At 43.3% G+C, this 20,254-nt stretch overlaps 1 protein-coding gene and 2 non-coding genes across 5 annotated transcripts; 2 read left to right on the forward strand and 1 right to left on the reverse strand.

Moving 5' to 3' along the window:
- TRNAK-CUU lies at positions 7,337-7,409 on the forward strand. Its single transcript has one exon. It is a non-coding gene; the product is annotated as a tRNA-Lys (tRNA).
- On the forward strand, positions 8,051-8,123 carry TRNAK-CUU. Its single transcript has one exon. It is a non-coding gene; the product is annotated as a tRNA-Lys (tRNA).
- LOC8071382 (putative transporter arsB) lies at positions 8,437-17,794 on the reverse strand. 3 transcript variants are annotated; one of them, XM_021450844.1, is made up of 4 exons: positions 17,393-17,794; positions 9,609-10,983; positions 9,314-9,503; positions 8,437-9,175 (listed from the first exon to the last, which is right to left on the reverse strand). In XM_021450844.1, exons 2-4 carry the CDS (start codon positions 10,842-10,844, stop codon positions 8,907-8,909), a joined length of 1,695 nt encoding a protein of 564 aa, XP_021306519.1. In that variant the 5' UTR covers positions 10,845-10,983; positions 17,393-17,794; the 3' UTR covers positions 8,437-8,906. The 3 variants fall into 3 exon arrangements, with proteins under 3 accessions (XP_021306519.1, XP_021306520.1, XP_021306521.1); XM_021450845.1 differs by lacking the exon at positions 17,393-17,794 and adding an exon at positions 11,383-11,470; XM_021450846.1 differs by lacking the exon at positions 17,393-17,794 and having other exon boundaries at positions 9,609-11,348.

Here is a 20,254-nt window from a genome sequence, read left to right on the forward strand (position 1 = left end):
GGATGGCCATGGCGAGATCCTTCATCGTGATCTTTTTTAGGAGGAGTTTAGTTTAGGATGATAAAAATTAACAGGCACACTGTAGCATTTTTCATTTATTTGACAATAGTGTCTAATTATAAACTAATTAGACTCAAAAAATTTATCTCACAAATTATCCTCTAAATGTTGTTTTAGTTTTGTAAATAGTATATATTTATTTAGTACTTCATGTATTTGTCTAAACATTCGATGTGATGGGTGATAAAAAAACAAAAAAAACCAAACAAGGTCTTAATATCCCTACTTGCTTTGTATGGTAGCTTGGTTTTAGGTCGTCATTGGCCATTTTCCGGCATCGCCTTGTTGTGGCAGGTGGATCTCCTCCCCCGACCTCCGCGGGCGCCCACAGCACGATGGTGTTGCCAAGCAGCCTTTGGCAAGAGAGCTGGCAGCCAGCGAGCATATAAGGTTATGGTACGGTGTGGCGGCATGTACGATGGTCACATGTTGTGCCGAGATATTCCTAGTTCTTGCGGCTCGGCAGTGCGACTGTGGTGGTCATATATAGCAACTAGATATCTGTCGGTGTTTTGCTTCGGGAAATGGTGTTCCTCCGGCGCCATGGTGTCAAATCTGGCGGTTTTCGTGCTAGCTAGTTGGGAGCGGTGACCGGTGATGAGGTCCATTCGGGATGTCGTGCTTGGGTCACGGCAGTGCTTGGCGTCTTGGTTGACGGCGTCCGTCCATGCAGCTAGCTTGTTCGCAGGCCCGTCGGATGGGGGTGTGCAGGCAGTGCACAGGCCAGGGGCCCATGACCATGGGGGCCCATGAATATACCCATGTATACTACAGCGCTTGCTTCCTGGCATGATGCGAGTACCTGTACCTGACCCTTCCGGTTCCGGCCTTCCAATTCCTGATTCCCGCGTGACCCTTGACCCTTCCAATTCCTGATCTTCTTTCCTTTATGGCTTTGCGGTGACGGCGTGCTCGGCTGGCGTCCGGGCGTCGGCGGCATCGCTCGAAGAATCACGGTTGGTGCAACCTCGTCGGCTCGCCTCATCAGCGTGCTGCAGCCCGGCGGTCAACACAACAAGCACTCAGCAGGTTCAGGTTTGCGTCGTGACTTTATTTCCATTGATCTTCTAGTTTTCTTTTGATCCATGATCCTGCCCTGCCCTTTGGCCTCAATTGAATCCTACCTCTCTTTGTCTTGATATTTTATCAACTATCAATATGGTGAGCAAAAAGTTACAATCTCCGATTGTGTGCTTGGATGCTACTCTAAAACAGATTCAAGGGGTCATATCATATTTTCAGAACTATAGAGAGACAGGCTTCAGTGCTAGCATTGAGACTGCAAAATCTATTGCATCTAGTATGGATGTAGAGCCAACATTTCCTACAAAACGTCAAGGTAAAAGAAAGAAGCATTTTGATGAACAAAATGACGAAACTGAAGAATTACAACGTTCAGCTATATATTCCTTCAAAGATGAGTACTTCCTAGTTATTGTTGATCATGCAATTACTTCATTGACTAGTCGATTTGATCAGCTAAAGAAATTTGAAGAAGTATTTGGTTTCTTATTCAACTCAGAAAATCTGAAGTCCTTGGATGATAGTGAGCTACAAAAGTGCTGCACAACTTTTGTAAAAAAATTTTCTCATAACAGTAAGTCTGATGTTCAGTTAGATGATTTGTTCTCTGAACTGAAGATGTTGCAAGTATCTTTGCCAGACAATTTGATGTCAGCATTTGAGATTCTTAAATTTGTTAAAGCAGCAGATTGCTATCCGAATGTCTCTATTGCATATCGGATTCTCTTAACGATTCCTGTGACAGTAGCATCAGCTGAAAGAAGCTTCTCTAAATTGAAGCTATTGAAAAATTGTTTGAGGTCAACTATGCTACAAGAAAGATTAAATGGCTTGGCTATGTGCAGCATTGAGAAGGATATTTTGGATAAAATTGATCTTGATATTGTTATTGAAGATTTTGCATCAAGAAATGCCCGAAGGCGGTTTTTTAAAAAGCACTGAAGCACTATATTTGAGGTAACCATAATAATTATTTTACCATTCTTTTAGCTTCTTCGATGTAATGATATTTTCTTATGAACTAAATATATGCTGAAAGTTTTGTCTTATTAATAGTATTATATATTTCAGTCATTATATTAAAACGTTAGATTGTCAGGCCCTTAGTGTCTTGCTTGCACAAGGGCCCTAAAATTTGTTGAGACGGCCCTGCTTGTTCGCATCTCATCCTCGCAAGGCTGATGTTGGGCCTTCTCTTCTCATCGGTAGCTGGATGGGGTGGTATACATGTGGTGCTAACAATTTTCTGAGATAATAATGGGTCGACATTGTTGACGCCCTCTCATGACCTCGACTTGTCCGTTGGTATAAATATAAAATCACTGTTCACCAATAATGGGTCGACACCCATCACATCACATCTAAAAATGGGTCGACACTGCTCTAGATTTACTTTTCACCAATAAATCTAAAATCCCTCATTATTAATAGTTTTAGTCTTAAAACCTGTTTGGTTGGGCTTCCTGAGATATTTTAGATCTTAGCTTTGAAACCTTCTAAAATCCAAAAAGCTCCTAGAAGCCAAAAATCACAAGCTCCTCAAAGTGAGCTTTTGGACTTTTGGCTCGTGGAAGCTTTTTAGCTTTTAGAAGGTCTTGAAACTTAGTTTCAAAAGCTCCCGAGAAACTGAAACAAAAATGGCCTGGTTGGTGAAAGTTCATGGTGATAATCAAGGTAACAACAAATGACTATAAATGATGATAATATTAGATCATCAACGGTTCATTTACATAAACCATTATTTGTGATAATCCCGTTACCACCAATGGTTTAGCACAGAAATCATTTGTGTTAATGTAATCCTTATAGGAATTCTTTGTGATAACTGTCTTACCATAAATATAATGGTTCCATACACAAAATCTTTTGTGATAGTTTTCTTATTATAGACGGTTCAGTACACAAACCATTTGTGATAGAACCATTATTATCATAAACGGATCAGTACACAAACGGTTTGTGATAATGACTTTATCACAAATGGTTTGTTTACAAAGTTGGGGCAGTGTTCGTATCATGAGCTGGTTGTCATGTTTATTTCACAATATTAATTTCAAATGATCTTCCACTATCAAGTTATTCTCTTGTAAAAAATTGGACTTTGCTTCTAATTCTCCATGTACTTGTACTTCCCAGGTTATATATGGATTCCCTATATGTGCAACAGATTGTCAGGAAACGATCCATTGCCTCTTTGGGAACTTCCTTATCATGTTGTCCTTTGATGAGCGATTCAACTCATATTTTCCCTAGACTATTGTCACAACCTAATTTTTCCATTTTTGGATGTGATTACTAAAATAAATGATTTAACCAATTTCATAAAAAATTAAGATTTACTTAATTTTTTTCAATTCAAAGATTTACTTAATTTTTTGTTCACCCTGAAAACAAAAAAACTTTTCAAGATTTTCCGTCACATCGAATCTTGCGGTACATGCATGGAGCATTAAATATAGATGAAAACAAAAACTAATTGCACAGTTTATCTGTAAATCACGAGATGAATCTTTTAGGCCTAATTACTCCATGATTGAACAATGTTTGTCAAATAAAAATAAAATGCTACAGTGTCAAAATCTAAAAAAAACTCGGGACTAAACAAGGCCTAGTTCCCAAAAATTTTCAAGATTCCCCGTCAAATCAAATCTTTATACGCATGCATAAAGCATTAAATATAGACGAAAATAAAAACTAATTGCATAGTTTATCTGTAATTTGTGAGATGAATCTTTTGAGCCTAGTTACTCCATAATTAAACAATAATTGTCACATACAAACGAAAGTGCTACAGTAGCCAAAACCGAAAATTTTCGCGAACTGAACAAGGCCTGAAAAAAGGTGGCTTATAAATTTTACAAGTTAATATGATATGTCTGCTTGCATGCATCCACACCCATGCATTAGTTATGTTGTGTGAAAAATAAATTTCTAAAAATCGATTAAGCCAGGTTTGCTTTTACAGGAAAATAAAAGGTTTCAAAATTATGTTAGAAAACTAGTTTAAAAACTTCGCTCAAGTTTGACTTTAAAAATATTTAAAATGTATTTCAAAATGTGTTTTACAAATATGTTTACAAAAGGGGTTTTGAATTTTCAAAATAGTTTTAAAACATATTCAAAAAATCTCAAAATATATTCAAATTTTAGCTTAAGAAAGTTTCACAAATTCTTTGATTTGGCTTTCAAAAGTTTGTTTTTAAATTTTTTTATAAAAGTGTGTTTTCAAAATCATGTTGTAAAAGTTTGTGAGTCCTGAATTTAAATAGTTTCAAAATGATTTGGAAAAGTGGTGAAGACATAAATAAAAGAAAAAACAATTCTACTTCCTCCCCGTTTTATTCTTACTTTCGGGCCGTTCGACCGGCCGAACAGCCTGCGGCCCTTTTCCGTTTCGCCCACATGCTGCGCAAGCGCCAGCCCAGCAGGCACCGTGAGCGCCAGCCCGCACGGCTCCTCGGGCCCATCACCCGCCCATGACCTCGGCCCATCAGCAAGCAGCGCGGAGCAGCCCCGCACCCGCGCCAGTGCCGCTGCCTGATGGGGCCCACAAGCAGGCAAGTAGCAGCGGGACCGCCGGAACGAACCGAAGCCGACCAGGCAACCAGCGCCCGATTGATTTGAGCGAGGAATCCGCCGCCGCCTCTCTGTGTGAATCCGCGAGGACCGCCACCGTCACCTTGTTTCTGCCGCAAACAACCGCACCGGCAGTCTCGTCGTCGTCGAATTCCGGCCGGTGCCGTAAAGCTGCCCGGCCCGCGCGCGTCCAGCCGGAGTTCCGCCGGCGTGCCGGTGTGGCCTCCGCCTTTCTGCTGTGGAAGAACGATCCCGACGCCCAGGTGAGGAACAAGTCGTTCCAGCCGCCCATTCTCCACCGTGCCACTCACAGCCGCGCCGTCGTCGACGGTTCCCCCTGCGCATGCATTCACGCATCTCCGCGCCGCCACCCACCGTTTGAGCTGCAACGCTGCTGCCGCACCGCCCCCGGCCCTCCATCGCGCACTCTCTAATGTACGTGTCGCTCGTGCGCTATTCCGCAGCCAAGTCGCTCCTTCTGTGTGTGCACTACCGCAATACCCTCGGACGACGCCACGTCGCTGGTAGCCGATCGATGCGGCGGACGTCGCTGCTGGTGTCTGTTGTGTTCTGTCCCGTTGAGAGTGCCTGGTACGAGGACGACAACGTACATTTTGCCGCACAGAGAGCACTATAACCCGTGATGACCAAGATATCCATAGTATAAATTAATACTAACAATAAATAACAATGTCTTACTAAACCTGTCACGTCAAAAAAAAATGAAATACACCTTGGTATAATTTTTTGTTTCGTTGCAGGCACATAAATATAGATATAAGTATATCATAACTTTAATTTTCCATAATACCCATGTGTTTCTATAACTCAATATCAACCCTTGTAGCTTTTTTGATGCATCATATCAACCTCTATAATTTTTTTCAATGTGTCAAGGATTTGTCTGTCCATGAGTGATTGAGAACTCTCTTAAATTTTTAAATGGCAATCCTCGTTAGAAATTACATAAATACATTTGTATAGATTTCATTAGATAATAATCTGTGAAGTTTTCAGTTTATGAAATATTACTTGTGCCACAAAACTGGTTTGGCATTTTTATGATTTTTCTATAATTTTGGCAAATTTCGCAATATCTAGGTTTTTATAGAAAAAGAGAAAAATAAAAGAAAAAAAAAATAAAGGCTTGCATGGGCTTGGTCCAACCAATAACAAAGCTGGCCCAACTGCAAGCATTCAACCCAAGTCGAAAAAGAAGCCCACCAGGAGAGGCTCACTTAGATCGAGACATTTTGCACTAGGAACCCTAATATATTTTAAAAACTATTAAGGCCTTTTCACCTTTTTTGTCTCTAGTATCTTTACATCTAAGTTTTCGATTTATGAAATATTTAGTTGTGCCGTAAAACTGGATTGATATTTTTATGATTTTCTATGATTTTGGTGAATTTTGCAATATCTCTATTTTTATAGAAAAAAGAGGAAAATGAAAGAAAAGAAAAGAAACACTTGCATGGGCTTGGTCCGACCCACAATAAAGTCGGCCCAACTGCAAGGATTCAACTCAGGTCGAAAAAGAAGCCCAGCATGAGAGGACCGCTCAGATATAGACATTTTACATTAGAAACCTGATATATTTCAAAAAGTATTAAGGCCCTTCCACCTTTTTTCTCTCTAGTATCTTTACATCTGGAATCCCATAGTTCTTTATGTTCTCTTATCTACTCCTATTATGTTGGCAACGAGACCCATAACGAGTCGGGCCAGATTGGGAGAGCAAGAGGTAGAAGAAAGGAAGAGGCGGAAGAAAAAATACGATGGAAATTTTGCCTCTTTATTATTACATCGTCTTCAATAACAACACAAAAAATACAAGACTGAGTTGTGATTTAGATAGTGCTTCAATACTTATTTTTAGTCTTCTCCAACAACAGGACCCAAAAAAGAATCATTTCTATAAAATGGTTTCCAGAAGAGAGAATACTCATATTTAGGTCATCCCTCTCATGCCACAGAAAATAGATCTCCTATGTAGGTACTCTGTTGGAGGCTTTAGGCTGTTGGATACCCATTTTAGATTTAGAACTTACATAGAGATAGTCTTAGGTATAGATTAGCCCCAAAATAGGCTTCTATTATCATGTTTTTGTCATATTGACGAGTGCTCTATGTGCCATTGTATTCTCTCTTTAATCTTTTCTCTAATCTTTTTTTCTTCTGAGCCAAAGTTTAAGTTTTCTAATGAATAGTCATATGCATCGATTGATGCATAAGTTAAGATATCAATATATTCCTTTTTCTAATTTTTTTTTCTCCAATCACACAACATTACAACACGCAAGAAATTCACCTAGTTAGTTAAATGGTTGCCCCCCACCCCACCCATCATGTCAACTGAGGGCGTTATGTATTTATGACTCGGTCCTTTGATCAAGCCTTCGATCAAATCTAACACCTTTGTGGTTCCATACCAAGTCTTCTCTTTGTCTCATAAAATATGCCAATTCATATACTGTCAGTGAGTTACTCTGTTATGAGTCATAGAGCGTCCTCCCTTCACAAAGGCACTATGTGTCGGAGAAATGACATTGAGAAGGTATGTTTCACTCCACCGAAGAGTAGCTTTGAAGTACATACATATAGCCACCAATGCATGTCCAACTTGTACGTGCGGTTAAACTATCTGTCGATTGTAATAAAAAAAATAATCAACTTGGCCCGTCTAGCTCAGTCGGTAGAGCGCAAGGCTCTTAACCTTGTGGTCGTGGGTTCGAGCCCCACGGTGGGCGTTGTTGCTAAGTTTTTTATCATTATCATCAAATTTTTGAACAGTAGTTCGCCATTCAGGCCTTCAGCGTATATTTTTTATCAGCAAATTTTCTGAACTGTTTGCCATTCAGGCCTTCAGCGTATAGCCTGAGGGCTGAGTCAAATTGTGACATTTTTCTTTTAGCAAATGCAGTTACAAAATAAACTGTAGGGATTTGCATCCCTCCAGGAATTATTATTAAAAAAGAAAAAAACAGTTACAAAATAACGGTTACAGTTTTTCTTCTTTTAGTCAAATTTTAAGTTCTCTCCAATCACACAGCAACATGCAAGAACTTTTTCTCTTCGCCATTAAATGATTGCCCCGCATCATGGCAACTGAGGCCATATTATGTTGTTATGACTCGGTCTTTTGATCGAGCCTTGGATCAACTAACACCTTTGTGGTTCCATACCAAGTCTTCTCTTTGGCTCATGAAACATGCCAATTCATATACTATCAGAGAGTTACTCTGCTATGAGTCGTAGAGTGTCCTCCCTCCATAAAGGCACTATGTGACGGGGAAATGACATTGAGAAGGTATGTTTCAGTTCGCTGACAGTAGGAAGATGATTCATACATGCGAATATCAGCTGATTGTAATTGAAAATAACCAACTTGGCCCGTCTAGCTCAGTCGGTAGAGCGCAAGGCTCTTAACCTTGTGGTCGTGGGTTCGAGCCCCACGGTGGGCGTTTTTTTTCTGAACTTTCGCTATTCAGGCCTTCAGCGTATCTTTTATCAGCAATTTTTCTGAACTGTTTGCCATTTCGCTATTCAGGCCTTCAAATTTTTTGAACAGTTCGCTATTCAGGCCTTCAGTGTATTTTTTTATCAGCAATTTTTCTGAACTGTTTGCCATTTCGCTATTCAGGCCTTCAGCGTGTTTTTTATCAGCAATTTTTCTGAACTGTTTGCCATTCAGGCCTTCAGCGCATCAAAATTTTTTGAACAGTTCACTATTCAGACCTTCAGCGTAATTTTTTATTAGCAAATTTTCTGAGTGCGAAGTTACAAAGTCCACAGCTTGGCACAACCTTGTTTCTTTACCGAGAGAAGTTCCAAACACAAGGACACAAGTCCCTTTGACATCACCATTCACCACCAAATTAAGAAACTCACCATACAAATTTCGCCAGCCCTCCTACCTGAACTAGCTAGACCAAGTTTTCGCCTTTTTAACTAGAACAGGGGTGCCGGCCTCTACTTCATGCCATCTATAATCTTGTCTTGCCCATTATTTTGCCTTAGCAGATGGGCAACCCGACGCCTTTAGGCATCGGTTGCGCGAAATTAACCAAACTTACACAAACATAAAAACTGTTACAACGTACAACAAAAGACCTATCGGTACGGTACAACATCTCCTTCTCAGGTACATTACCATTTGCACTGCTAGCTGTTTCCATTCCTTCTGGTTTACTTGTTTCCTGCAGCGTTCTGCCTGGCTGCTACCAGCTACACATCCTTGCGTGGGTTCAGTAACTGACGACGATGAGCAGGCCGATGGCGGTGACGATGATGGTTGACGGCAAGCCGAAGCGGAGGTGGCTCCAGAAGGTGAGATTGTACCCGAAGAACTGTGCCCGCCGCGCCTGCTCGCAGACGATCAGGTTCGCGGCTGAGCCCAAGAGTGTCAGGTTGCCGGCCACCGTGCTGACCCATGCTAGAATGAGCCAGGCTTTCTTCTGTGATTCTGGTGAGATTGCAGCTGCTGATGCTGCCACTCTTGAACCCAGCAGCAGAACTGAAACGAAAGTTTCAGACATGTTAGGATAAATAAACTCTAAGACTAAAGTGTCGCAACAAGTAAAAAGAACCACGAGATATTCAGCAGTAACATTTGAAAACAGATTAAAGGTAACCATCGTGTCAGGAGTAATACCAGTTGGAACATTTGAGGCGACATTTGAAAGAACAAGAATCACAACCGCGAGAAGCGCCGTGCCTTTGGCACTGTCGATTCTCGAGTGCGGTTCGACCAGCTCCCAGAGCGCATTGGGTATGCCAGTCCTGTTGAAGCCGTCGACCGTTATGAACATCCCACAGAAGAAGATCAACAAAGAGTATGACACCTGCAGCGCCGCAAATCATCATCATCAGTCTATCATGATGCATGGCTAAAAGAAAATTGGCAATATATATATATGATGATCTAGTAGGCAGCACAGTGACAGTACCTTCTCCAGGCAAGCCTGTGCGTCAGTGAAATCAAGTGCGAGGAGGACGAGAGCAGCAGTGATGGCAGACCAGGACATGTTGAGTCCCATGAGAAGCGCGACGAGCATCCCAAGTGTGGTGAGATACACGGCACTCTTCCACACGAGCACCTTCCATCTCTTCTCCTTGACGTCGTCGCCGTCCTTGCCCTTCTGGCCATCGTCGGCGTCAGCCTCGGGCGCGTCCTCGATGATGACGCTGCGCTGGTGGCTGGTGGTCCTGGTGATCTTCCTGGGCCCGACGCCGCCGCCGCCGCCGTCGTCGCGCCTGTCGCAGACGGTGGACACCTCCACCATCTCCTGCGACATGCTGGAGGCGCGCATGGACCTGATGGCCACCTGGATGTCGCCCTCGGAGTTGTAGCTCCGGCTCCTCATGCTCATCGTGTCGGCCCTGTTGAGGCTGTCGGTCCGGCGAATGGGCTCGCTGATGCAGTCGACGTCCACGCCGCCGTTGACGGAGGAGGCGTGCGACATCCTTGCCGGCGTGAACCTGTGCGAGGTGACCTCTTCGTCGGCCACGACCTCAGGCCCCCTCTCGGCGGCGCCGCCCTCCTGGTCCTTCTCCGGCACGGAGAGGTACCTCCAGAAGTAGCAGAGCAGGATGCAGGTGTTTGTGACGACGCCGACGATCATGGCCGGGAAGACGCCGACGAGGAACTGTCCGAAGGTGATGCCGCTCTGCACGGCGATGACGAGGTTCTGCGGGTTGCCGATGGGCGTGGCGGAGGAGCCGATGTTGGAGCTGGACGCCAGGGCCAGCAGGAACGGCTGCGGGGGCAGGTTGTTCTGCCTGGCCAGCTTGAGGATGAACTCGGTGAGCACGACGCAGCAGGTGTCGTTGGTGAAGAGCGCGCTGGCGACGGCGGACACGAGGCAGACGCGGAAGAGCAGGTCCTTGCTTCCCCGGCTCCGCCACGCCAGCGCGCTGCCGAGGTACTTGAACATGTCGGCGCGCTCGAGGAAGATGCTGACGACCATGGTGCCGAAGAGGAGGCCGAGGATCGGGAGGTCGATGGCCTTGTAGGCCTCCTCGGGGGTCATGACGCGGAAGAGCACCATGAGCATGGCGCCCAGGAGGGAGCCCGCGGTGCGGCCCACGGGCATGAAGGGCACCGACGGGAAGACGGCCAGCACCCAGAAGATGGTGAAGGCGATGCATCCCAGCACAACCTTGTCCGTGCTCGCAAGCGCCATGATGGTCGAGGTCGAACCGGCCAGCCGGCGGCAAGACGTACGGCGGCGCGCGGCGATGAAGACGACTTGGCTAATGCCGATCCGCGTGATCCGGGACGAGGGGCCTAGCTTTCTCCTGGCTGCTGCGCCTAGCTAGATCCTGCAAAACCGGAGCACACAGAGAAGCATCGTCGTCAACAACAACAACAACTAGGTGTTAAAATGGTAATCGAACCACGGCAGGGACGGGAATGAAGTGACTGATATTTGGCGCAGCGCAACCGAGCCGGGGAATATGCGTCCTTGCGCGGGCCACAAGCTTATTAGCGACTGGCGGCTGGGACGTACTGCAACCTATCTAGCCGCGAGAACCAATGGCCACCAGTAGCTAGTAACTGTCACCTCCGGCTAGATTAGATATGCACTGCTGTGCAGTGCTGCTACCTCGCCGTGAGCAGTGCAGCGTGTACGCAGCGACGATGCAGGCATGCATGCAGAAGCAGATGATGAATCATCCAGAAATAGCTAGGCCACGGCCACTTGGGATGCAAGTGCTCACCTCGCGGTTTACCCCGCGCGGCTGTGTTTGCTGGCGCTGATGGATCGATATTACTACCTGTCTCCTCCAGGTTTGGGGGGGACTTGGGACGGGTATTTATTGCTGGTCCGGCGCTGTGTCCCCGGCCGAGAAATCATAGACCTGACATCAGCAGCGTCAACGGAGGACGGCTGGGCTTGTTGGTGAGGTTGCTTATTGGGCCCGTCTGGTTTTTTTTCCTCAAAAAAATTGGCTCGTGTGGTTTCGTGTGGCGAGGTGAAAAGTCAAGGGCACTATATTTTGGCCTTGTTTAGTTAAAAAAAATTGTAAAATTTTTTAGATTTCACCAAACATCGAATCTTGTGGCACATGTATAAAACATTAAATATAGATAAAAGAAATAACTAATTGCACAGTTTACCTATAATTTGCAAAACAAATCTTTTGAACCTAGTTAGTCCATGATTGAATAATATTTGTCAAATACAAACGAAAGTGTCATAGTGTTCATTTTGGTAAAAAATTTGGAACTAAACAAGGCCTTTTGACGCTATATATAGAGAGAGAGAGACTAGAGAGTACCGTAACCTTGTGAATAACCTATGTCACTCATGCCATATGTACGTTACCTATTTGCTTGTACCAATTCCATCACGAATTAGTAAAAAAGTTACTGTGACCCAACAACTATCACAATTACACTCACTCAACCTTCTATGATATGTGTATCCAGCTCCTCTAATTTGTCTCATCCTCACTTTTTATCAGTGTATTGGCTGCTAAGGAAGCATCCGTGCACCGATGGTACGGTTTGGTTTGATTTGGTTTGGTTTTATTTTTTTAACTCAAGACTGAGCATAATTTCACCACGTAAGGGGTTTGTTTGTTGAAAGAGATTGTTTTCTACGATTTCTTTACTTACTTAAACATTAAGCGACTCATCTTTCGCAGTCAATAAATATCAGTCTGAAGCATATATATACCCTCTTGCAGATAAGATCACTCTGGTTGGTTCAAAACTTCAGCAGTACAGTGGTACCTGTTATCAGATTGTATAGACTTATATATTAGGTTTCGTGAACATCTACTCTGAAAATAACTTGTTTTAGCATCAGAGAAATGTCATTTGTTTGCAACCCTAGAGAGAGTACCATAATCTTCTGAATAACCTTGTGTTACGCATGTCACATGTCACCTATTGGCTTCTACAAATCCATCATGAACCCAAGTTATTGTGATCCAACAACTACCACACTTGAACTCACTCAACCTTCTATCAATGGGACCATATATGTCCGGCTCTTTTGTCCCATCTTTACTCTTCATCAGTGTGATAATAACTGTTAAGGAAGCATCCATACATATATGGTCGGTTTTGGTTAGACTTCCAACTCAAGATTAAGGACTTCACTTCATGCGCAGTTTGATGAAAGAGATTATTCGATCTAGAGTATTTCCTATAGAAGATTATTATCTTCTGGTGCAAACGAACTATGTGACTTCAATAATATCAGAGGATAAGAGAGTTTCGTACATGAAAATTTATATTTTGGTACATCACTCCCTGAAAAGTAACTTTTTTTAGCTGCAGATAAATGTCATTTGCTTGGAACCCAAGAAAAATATAATAAACTTGTAATAACCCTATCTTAATATATTACTAACGAGGCCTATTCGAGAACGCGTACGAAAAGTTTGTTTAGATTTACCAAAAGGTTGCTTAGATTTATGAAAAGTTTGTTTGGATTTATGAAAGTGTTGCTTAGATTTACAAAGCTGAGTAGTTTTGATTAAGGTTTTATATGTAACCTTATTATTTCTATGGATTCATCATGTACTCCGAATTAATGTGCACAATGCTACTCACTCAATTGTACATATATAGAAGAGGACCAGAGACCAGAGATCCAAGGTAAAGTTTATTTTGTCCTTGAGAGCATCTGCCCTCACTCTTCCACCTATTAGATTCGCTTTAAGAAGTGTGCAAACACGCATCTCAATGCGAAACTGCTTTGAGATGTGTGTTTGCATACTTCTCAAAGCGAATCTAATGGTTGGGAGAGTGAGGGCATGTGCCCTTAAGGGCAAAAGAGATCCAACTACTCTGCCCAGTCTTCAGTACATGTCATTAGTTGTGTTAAGGAAGCATCCATGCATCCATCCATGTGTATCAAGTGTGTATAGCAACTCTCTCGTGCTTAGTGGCCTCAAGTACACACACATACATACGACGACAAACGACAAACGAGGTGGCCACGGTACGGATATCATGGCATTGTGTTGACTTGGGTTGAGTGGAGTCGTCCCTTTGGTTCATGTGACAAAAAGCAAGTGCCTTTACACATATCCTCGATCGATCAGTGGGAGGGGGTTGACAATGAAGAAATACATCCTAAAAGAGGTGGCTGGGGCTATGATTCAGTTGTACAGCTTGCTAAAATCCTGCTCCTCATTGCAGAGACATGCATTTCGTGCTGAACATAGGGTGTTTGCTGCCAAAAAAAAAAAGGGGAAGTTGTCGCTTCTGTGGAAGTGAAAAGCTTTCCATGGACCAATTATCGCCTGCTAGATCCACCAGTTCTGCAGATCGAATGAAGCTAGTGCTCCTTCCAACAATGAAGAACAGAGTGTTTGTGTTGTGGCAACCACGTAGGCCGCCAATACCATAACATGCAAAACAGCAGAGGATAAGGGTCTGACTGTGTACGTACAACCAGCAGCACATCGCCTGTGATGATGTTCTGGTTCCAACGCAACGCACTAGTAGTAGGGTGAAAAAGAGCACGTTCGAGCGAGATCTGTTCGGTTTATTCAAGCCAGCGATGATGCCGAGCTGTGATCGAGTTCCAACTTATTACAAGTTGTTGGAAGAAAGCAAAAATTGTGGTTCCATTTGGGGTCAAGTAATGCACATGCGTAGTCGTTAATCGCTCTAATTCACCCATATAGGTCGTAGAGCAAGCAGACTAAATCGCGAACGATCACCCGATTCATTTTCAGCAATCAATAATTCAATATATGAACTATTTTCTTTTTCAGCAAAAGGGAATTCCTACGTCTTTTCCTTTTCCCACACGCGCAAAGGAACATAAATCTGTAGGTTTGTTTACGTTGATTTGCTTCCTTTTACACGCGCGTGATCGGTTGATATGCTTCCGTTTTATTCCGCGCACACAATTGGGTGGTGGTAGTCAAACCAAATAAAATAAAGGAAAATATCAGAAAAGGAACAGGACAGAAAAGAAAAGTTACGAGTCCGCACAGACGCGGTCTCGTTCGCTGTGGTCGAATCGCATGAATGACCGTAAAAACAGAATTAGGGTAAAAGACTTATGTATAGGTATTTTTATATTATATTATAATGTGAATTTTCCGCCTCGGATGTCTGAGTCGGAAACTTTTTTGTAAATTTCGTACCATGACCCTAGGACGACGTTTGAGGTTCAGCCAATCAGCCCTAGCTTTCGGTTCCAACTTCGAAGTAGTACAGTACTACGGTACATGATTTGTTGTCAGCTGTCTTCACACCCGGTACCAACCAGCAAAAAATTAGGTTGACCACGAGGACTTCCCTCTGTTGACCCTGCTTATGTAGAACCGTGAGACTCACGATCCAATTAACTAAGTCTACGTTTGTTTGTTTAATAAGTTATTTTTTTTTTCAGCCAGCGTTTTTCTCTCATGATTTTAAATCAGCGAACAAGAGCGCGGACGTACTACATATGCAGCTCGGTGGCACCGTCCCCGTTCAGCATCGCCAGTCGCCCAGTCCAATCCATTCAACCCAGCGACGAGACGACGGTCGCTGGCACGTTGCTGCCACGCCACAGGAACGCACGCGACGCGCCTGTCTGGCCTCTGCGGTTCTACCACTCCCCTGTCTTCCACAAGCACAGCTGCACAAGCGGCTAGTACGTACTACTAGCTCGGAAAAAATTCGATCGCAAGTCAAAGCCTGCAGAAACCAGCGCACCACTGTGGCCACAACTAATTTATCTCCCGAGATCGGCCTTGTTTTACCAATTAATCTCCGTCATACGAAATAAATCGCGTGTGGCTGGGATCAGAGCTTTGCAGTTTTGCATGAGGCAAATAAAGAAAATTGTTGACAGCACATTCTACCGGAAATAAAGTCCAAACGAGGGCGTACAAGTACATGAGATCGACCGACCGATGGCGATGCGCGGTGCATGTGACTGACAGACGACTGTGACGGCCATGGCGACCCCGGCCCGGCCCGATCCGTTCGCACATACGTACGTGCCATCCCCGTCGTCGCACGTACGCGACCTAGCTAGCTAGCCGTAGACGACGACCACCGGATCAGGCCGGCTGGCCGCCGGCGGCCGCGCGCGTCACTGTTGCGGTTGCGGCGAGCGATGAACGTAACCAAAGCAGCAGACCGGCACCGAGGCTCCGGCGGCAGGCAAGGAGGGGGAGATGACAGGTCGTCGTTAGCTAGCGTTTGGCCGTTGCCCGTGCGGTGCAGACAAGGAGAGACCCTAGCTACTAGCTGCTAGTAGGGTACGGCTAGGCAACAAGCGACGAAACGTGAAAGAGTGGCCTCGTGAGCGCTCACGTACGTACGGCTTCGGTCACACCGCAACTTTAGTTCGCAAAAATTATCGGATTCGGTTACTATAGCTTTTCTCGTTTGTATTTAATAAGTACTGTCTAAATATAAATTAAGCTTAAAAAATTTATCTAATAAATTATAGATAAACTATATAATTAATTATTTTTATCTATATTTAATATTTTATGTCTAAAGATTTAATATGACTAGAAATAATCTTAATTTTTTAAAAAAAACTAAAGGCCTTAACCAAAACACTACGGGTGTCTGTGATGAGAACCGCCTTTTTTCGGCTGCGCACTCGCGATCGCCCATCGGAGGGGTGAAGGTGACGGATGGATGGACGCAGGCAACGGACGTCGTTGTGTAGCGGTTAACACCGGACTGGGGGCAACACACCGCAGCCAGACGGTTGCCGTGCTGCTGGTGCAGTTCGAATAACGAACGTACTGGATTCGCCCTTGGTTTTAATAATTTGGTCATGAAATCATGGCCAACAAAAAAATTGTACTGGGCAAAGACTCTTGGATTTGCTCTTGCTAGCTTTTGACCATATTACTACATTCATAACATAAATTGATGTTACTAGCTAGATATTACTATGAAAATATACTTTTTGCAATAGATAATTGTTTCTGTTTGAAATTGTATATTTTAGGGGGTGTTTGGGACTGCTCTGTTCTACGTTTTTCAGCTCCACTCCATGTTTTTTAGCCAAACGGTTTCAGCTCCACGCACTCAGTTCGAGGAAAAAGGGTGGAGTTGTGAGAGCATCTAAAGAGGTACTCCACAAACTTCAGTTTTTTGTGGACCTGCTCCATGGTGGAGTTTGTGGAGCAGTCCCAACCCAAACACTCCCTTAATACATGTTTTTGTAACATTGAAATACTGCGCTCCTCTCGTTAAAATTATGTTTACACTTCTTTCCTTTTATTTTCTAAACTAAAGCCCACCAAGTAATCATATAAACGCCCGCACCAGCTCGATCAGCTAAACCCTTCTACGACGTACGTACGTTGCCATACACACCAATCTCATTGTTTTAAATTTCCAAAGAAATTCTGCATGGTTATATTAGCTGTTCAATCATCGCTCTGAGAAACTCCGGACGTTGTACAGCTAACGGTGATATCAATAGTCTCGCTCGGCTCGACAAATCTTCACGGGATCATACACATGATACGCGTGTACGGTTAGTCGACAGCAAAATTATGATGCAGGTGTACGTTTACCACTTGATATCCGAAAAAACCGCCAAGAATTGATTTGGTCCAAAAGGACCAGTACTATACTAAAACCAAATACACGTACGTGCTGCATGCATGCACATGTGCAATATATACATACATGTATCTACGCCGTACTACGCAACACATGTTATCGTCAATCGAGATGCGCCCGGACATGTTATCATGCATAAATTATTAGAGTATGGGATCCGGTAGAAAAACTTACATTTGTCTCAGATCAACACGATGAGCGGCAGCAGCTAGCATGTATCCATGGACGCCACGCAACCACGCCTCTCGCTCGCTTTGCCGGCGTCGTACCGTACGTGTCGAGACCGAAGATCATATCATGGCAGGTCAGCAGCATCCATGGTCAGCAGAAGAAGCAGTGCACTACAGAGAGCCTGCACAACTACTACGTACGTATATCTTGGGTAATCTGGATGGGGATTAATTTTATATGGATTTCTGTGTGGAGATCCGGAGAAGTCTACTGCTGCTGCTGCTGCTGCATGCTAATCGGTCGTCGGCTGCGTTATTGACTGTATGGAGCTACTAGTAGCTTGACGTGGCAGCAGCAGCCAGCAGGTTATCACTGGAGGCCGCCTCTCACTCTCTGCTTCCGCGCGCTGGGATATGGGCAGCGAGCGGGCGGCGTATAAATAAGCGGCCGGGAGGCGCCGCGCGTGCGCGTGAGAGATGGTGGGTGCGCGCGGCTTGGAGGCTCCCTCTTGATTTGCGCTTGTACTTTTCCATGCCTGTGATTAAGCTCTGCTTTTGACACTTGGTGCTAGCGGCCCAGCAGTTCGTTGTCTGACAACGAAACATTTGTTGCGAGAGAGAAAATCGGTCTCAGCTAGATCCAGAAGCTACTCATTCGGTTGCCCCGCCTGCAGCCCAATTTGGGGGCGTGACGACCTTATTGTTGATTAGTTATTACTCCGGTCGACTGTTTCACAGAGTTTTGCCGCGCTACTACAAATTTGAGTTTTAGCAACGTCTGGATTCTTGAATAGAGACGGTCTTCATTTTTTGAATCTACAACCACCTTTACAAATCGGTCCCAAAACGAGACAATTTTAGAAATTCAGATGACTGCTATTTTCAGTCACCTCTATTAATACCCCTGTCTTTAGAGGTTGCTTGTGTATATAGATCAATTTATAGAGACGATTGGGTCTACAGCCGTCTCTAAAACAATATGTAGCATAGTAAAATTTGATTTTTTTTCAAACGACCTTGAATTGAGGAACAACCAAAATCTAAGTTGTACATCTCAAAGAGTTATACAATTTATAGTTGATAACTTTTTTTTATTTCAAATCATCTATCCAACAAAAGTTATATTTAAATTTCTCACATTTAAAATTCAAAGTTTTCAAACGATCTAGGATGGAGAAGCAACTGAAACCAAAGTTATAGATCTCAACGATATCTACAACTTTGTAGTTGAGAACTTTTTTATTTGAATTGGTTCAAGGTCCCAAATATCATTTCAAAATCAGATAAAAGATAATATGAGGGGGGATGTTCATATGGACACAAGTAACTTATGGTGGAGTGGTTAGAGGAGATACACGCGCGAAAAATCGTATGCCTTGTGCTTTTGACGGCACGTGTTTGCTTGGTGGGATTTGCCTTGATCATTTTTTTTTTTGCGATTTTTTAGTCACAGATTGTTGATTTCTGGACAACGATTTGTAGAAGCAGCTTAAAATACAACTGTCTCTACAAATCGATTTCTACTATGGGACTTCTATTCTAGCCATCCCTATAAATAGAGAATTCACGGCAGAATCTACAACATTGAGGATCATCATAACGTTGGCAGTTAATTAGAAGGTGATTAATATATGTTTTTTAAGCCGTCAGTGATATCCAAAATTTATGATCATATATACTAAATTATACTAGCTTAAGAAGGTTCATGATCGAACCTTGTGAATGATAATACTGTCGTCACCGTAATAAGAGACACTGACACAATTATCTTACTATTACTATCACTAAGCCATATTACTCTATCACTGTTGGGTCTAATCTAGCATCATTACTCAATTCAGATCCAACAGAGAGTAATCAGAAGTAATGGGCTTGCCAGTTCTAGACCCACCAGTGATCGATTATGTAATAAAAAATAGAAATAACAGACTACTGCCACTATCGGGTCCAAATCCAAGGCCAGATTTTGATTCGGTAGAGAGCAATCCTACATCACTGCTAATCCAGCATATCACTTATCATTACCGGGTCTAGAACGTGTAGTGATGTTGGCTCGGAGGTATAGTTCCGAAGGCTTGGACCTTCAGGGTAATGGCTATGAATACCGAGGCAATAAGAAAACAATGGTGGCTCGATTAACTATATCATTTCTCGGTATCTATGGAGTTTTATTAGAGTTTCATGCACATTAAATATGCTGATATAGCGCTATATTAATGAAGAGAGATGATAAGAGTTTTATGGGAGTAGAGAGAGTTTCATCTGCATGAAAATCTTGTGCACTGTTTCAAAAATATGGATGTGTTAGAAGCTGTGTCATGAAACTTCTTCCATTGAGGATGACCTAAACCCTCCTTTTATTGGGTACAATTACATAATTTTTTTGCTACAATAATGCCCCTCTACCTACTACAAAATAGGTCAGAATAGTCCAGTCTTCAATAAGGTTATAGTCACAAGGACTAAGGCCATCCGCAATGGTTATCAAATAGCTAGCGAGGAGGAATTCTATTGGCTCTCAATAGCACTTTACAAATAGCTAGCGAGATGACGTATAAAAATAATAAAAAAAGTAGCACTCTCATTGGCTATCGAGGAGAGAGATCAAATAGCTAGCGACTTCCTAATAGCTAGCGACTCATAAATAACTAATTTAGCATGATCTTCTAGAAATAACTCTCTCACATTACTCTCAACAATAGCTAGTGACTTCCTAATAGCTATCGACTTTCTAAGCTAGCTATTTGCAAATTGCCATTGAGAGCTAATAATATTCTTCCTAGAGATCAAATAGCTAGCAATTTAAACACCATTGCGGACGACCTGATGGGGCATTACACCTCTAAAACCACCTTATCAAATGGGT

The sequence above is a fragment of the Sorghum bicolor genome, chromosome 1 (genome assembly GCF_000003195.3).
Source record: "Sorghum bicolor cultivar BTx623 chromosome 1, Sorghum_bicolor_NCBIv3, whole genome shotgun sequence".
NCBI lineage: Eukaryota > Viridiplantae > Streptophyta > Magnoliopsida > Poales > Poaceae > Sorghum > Sorghum bicolor.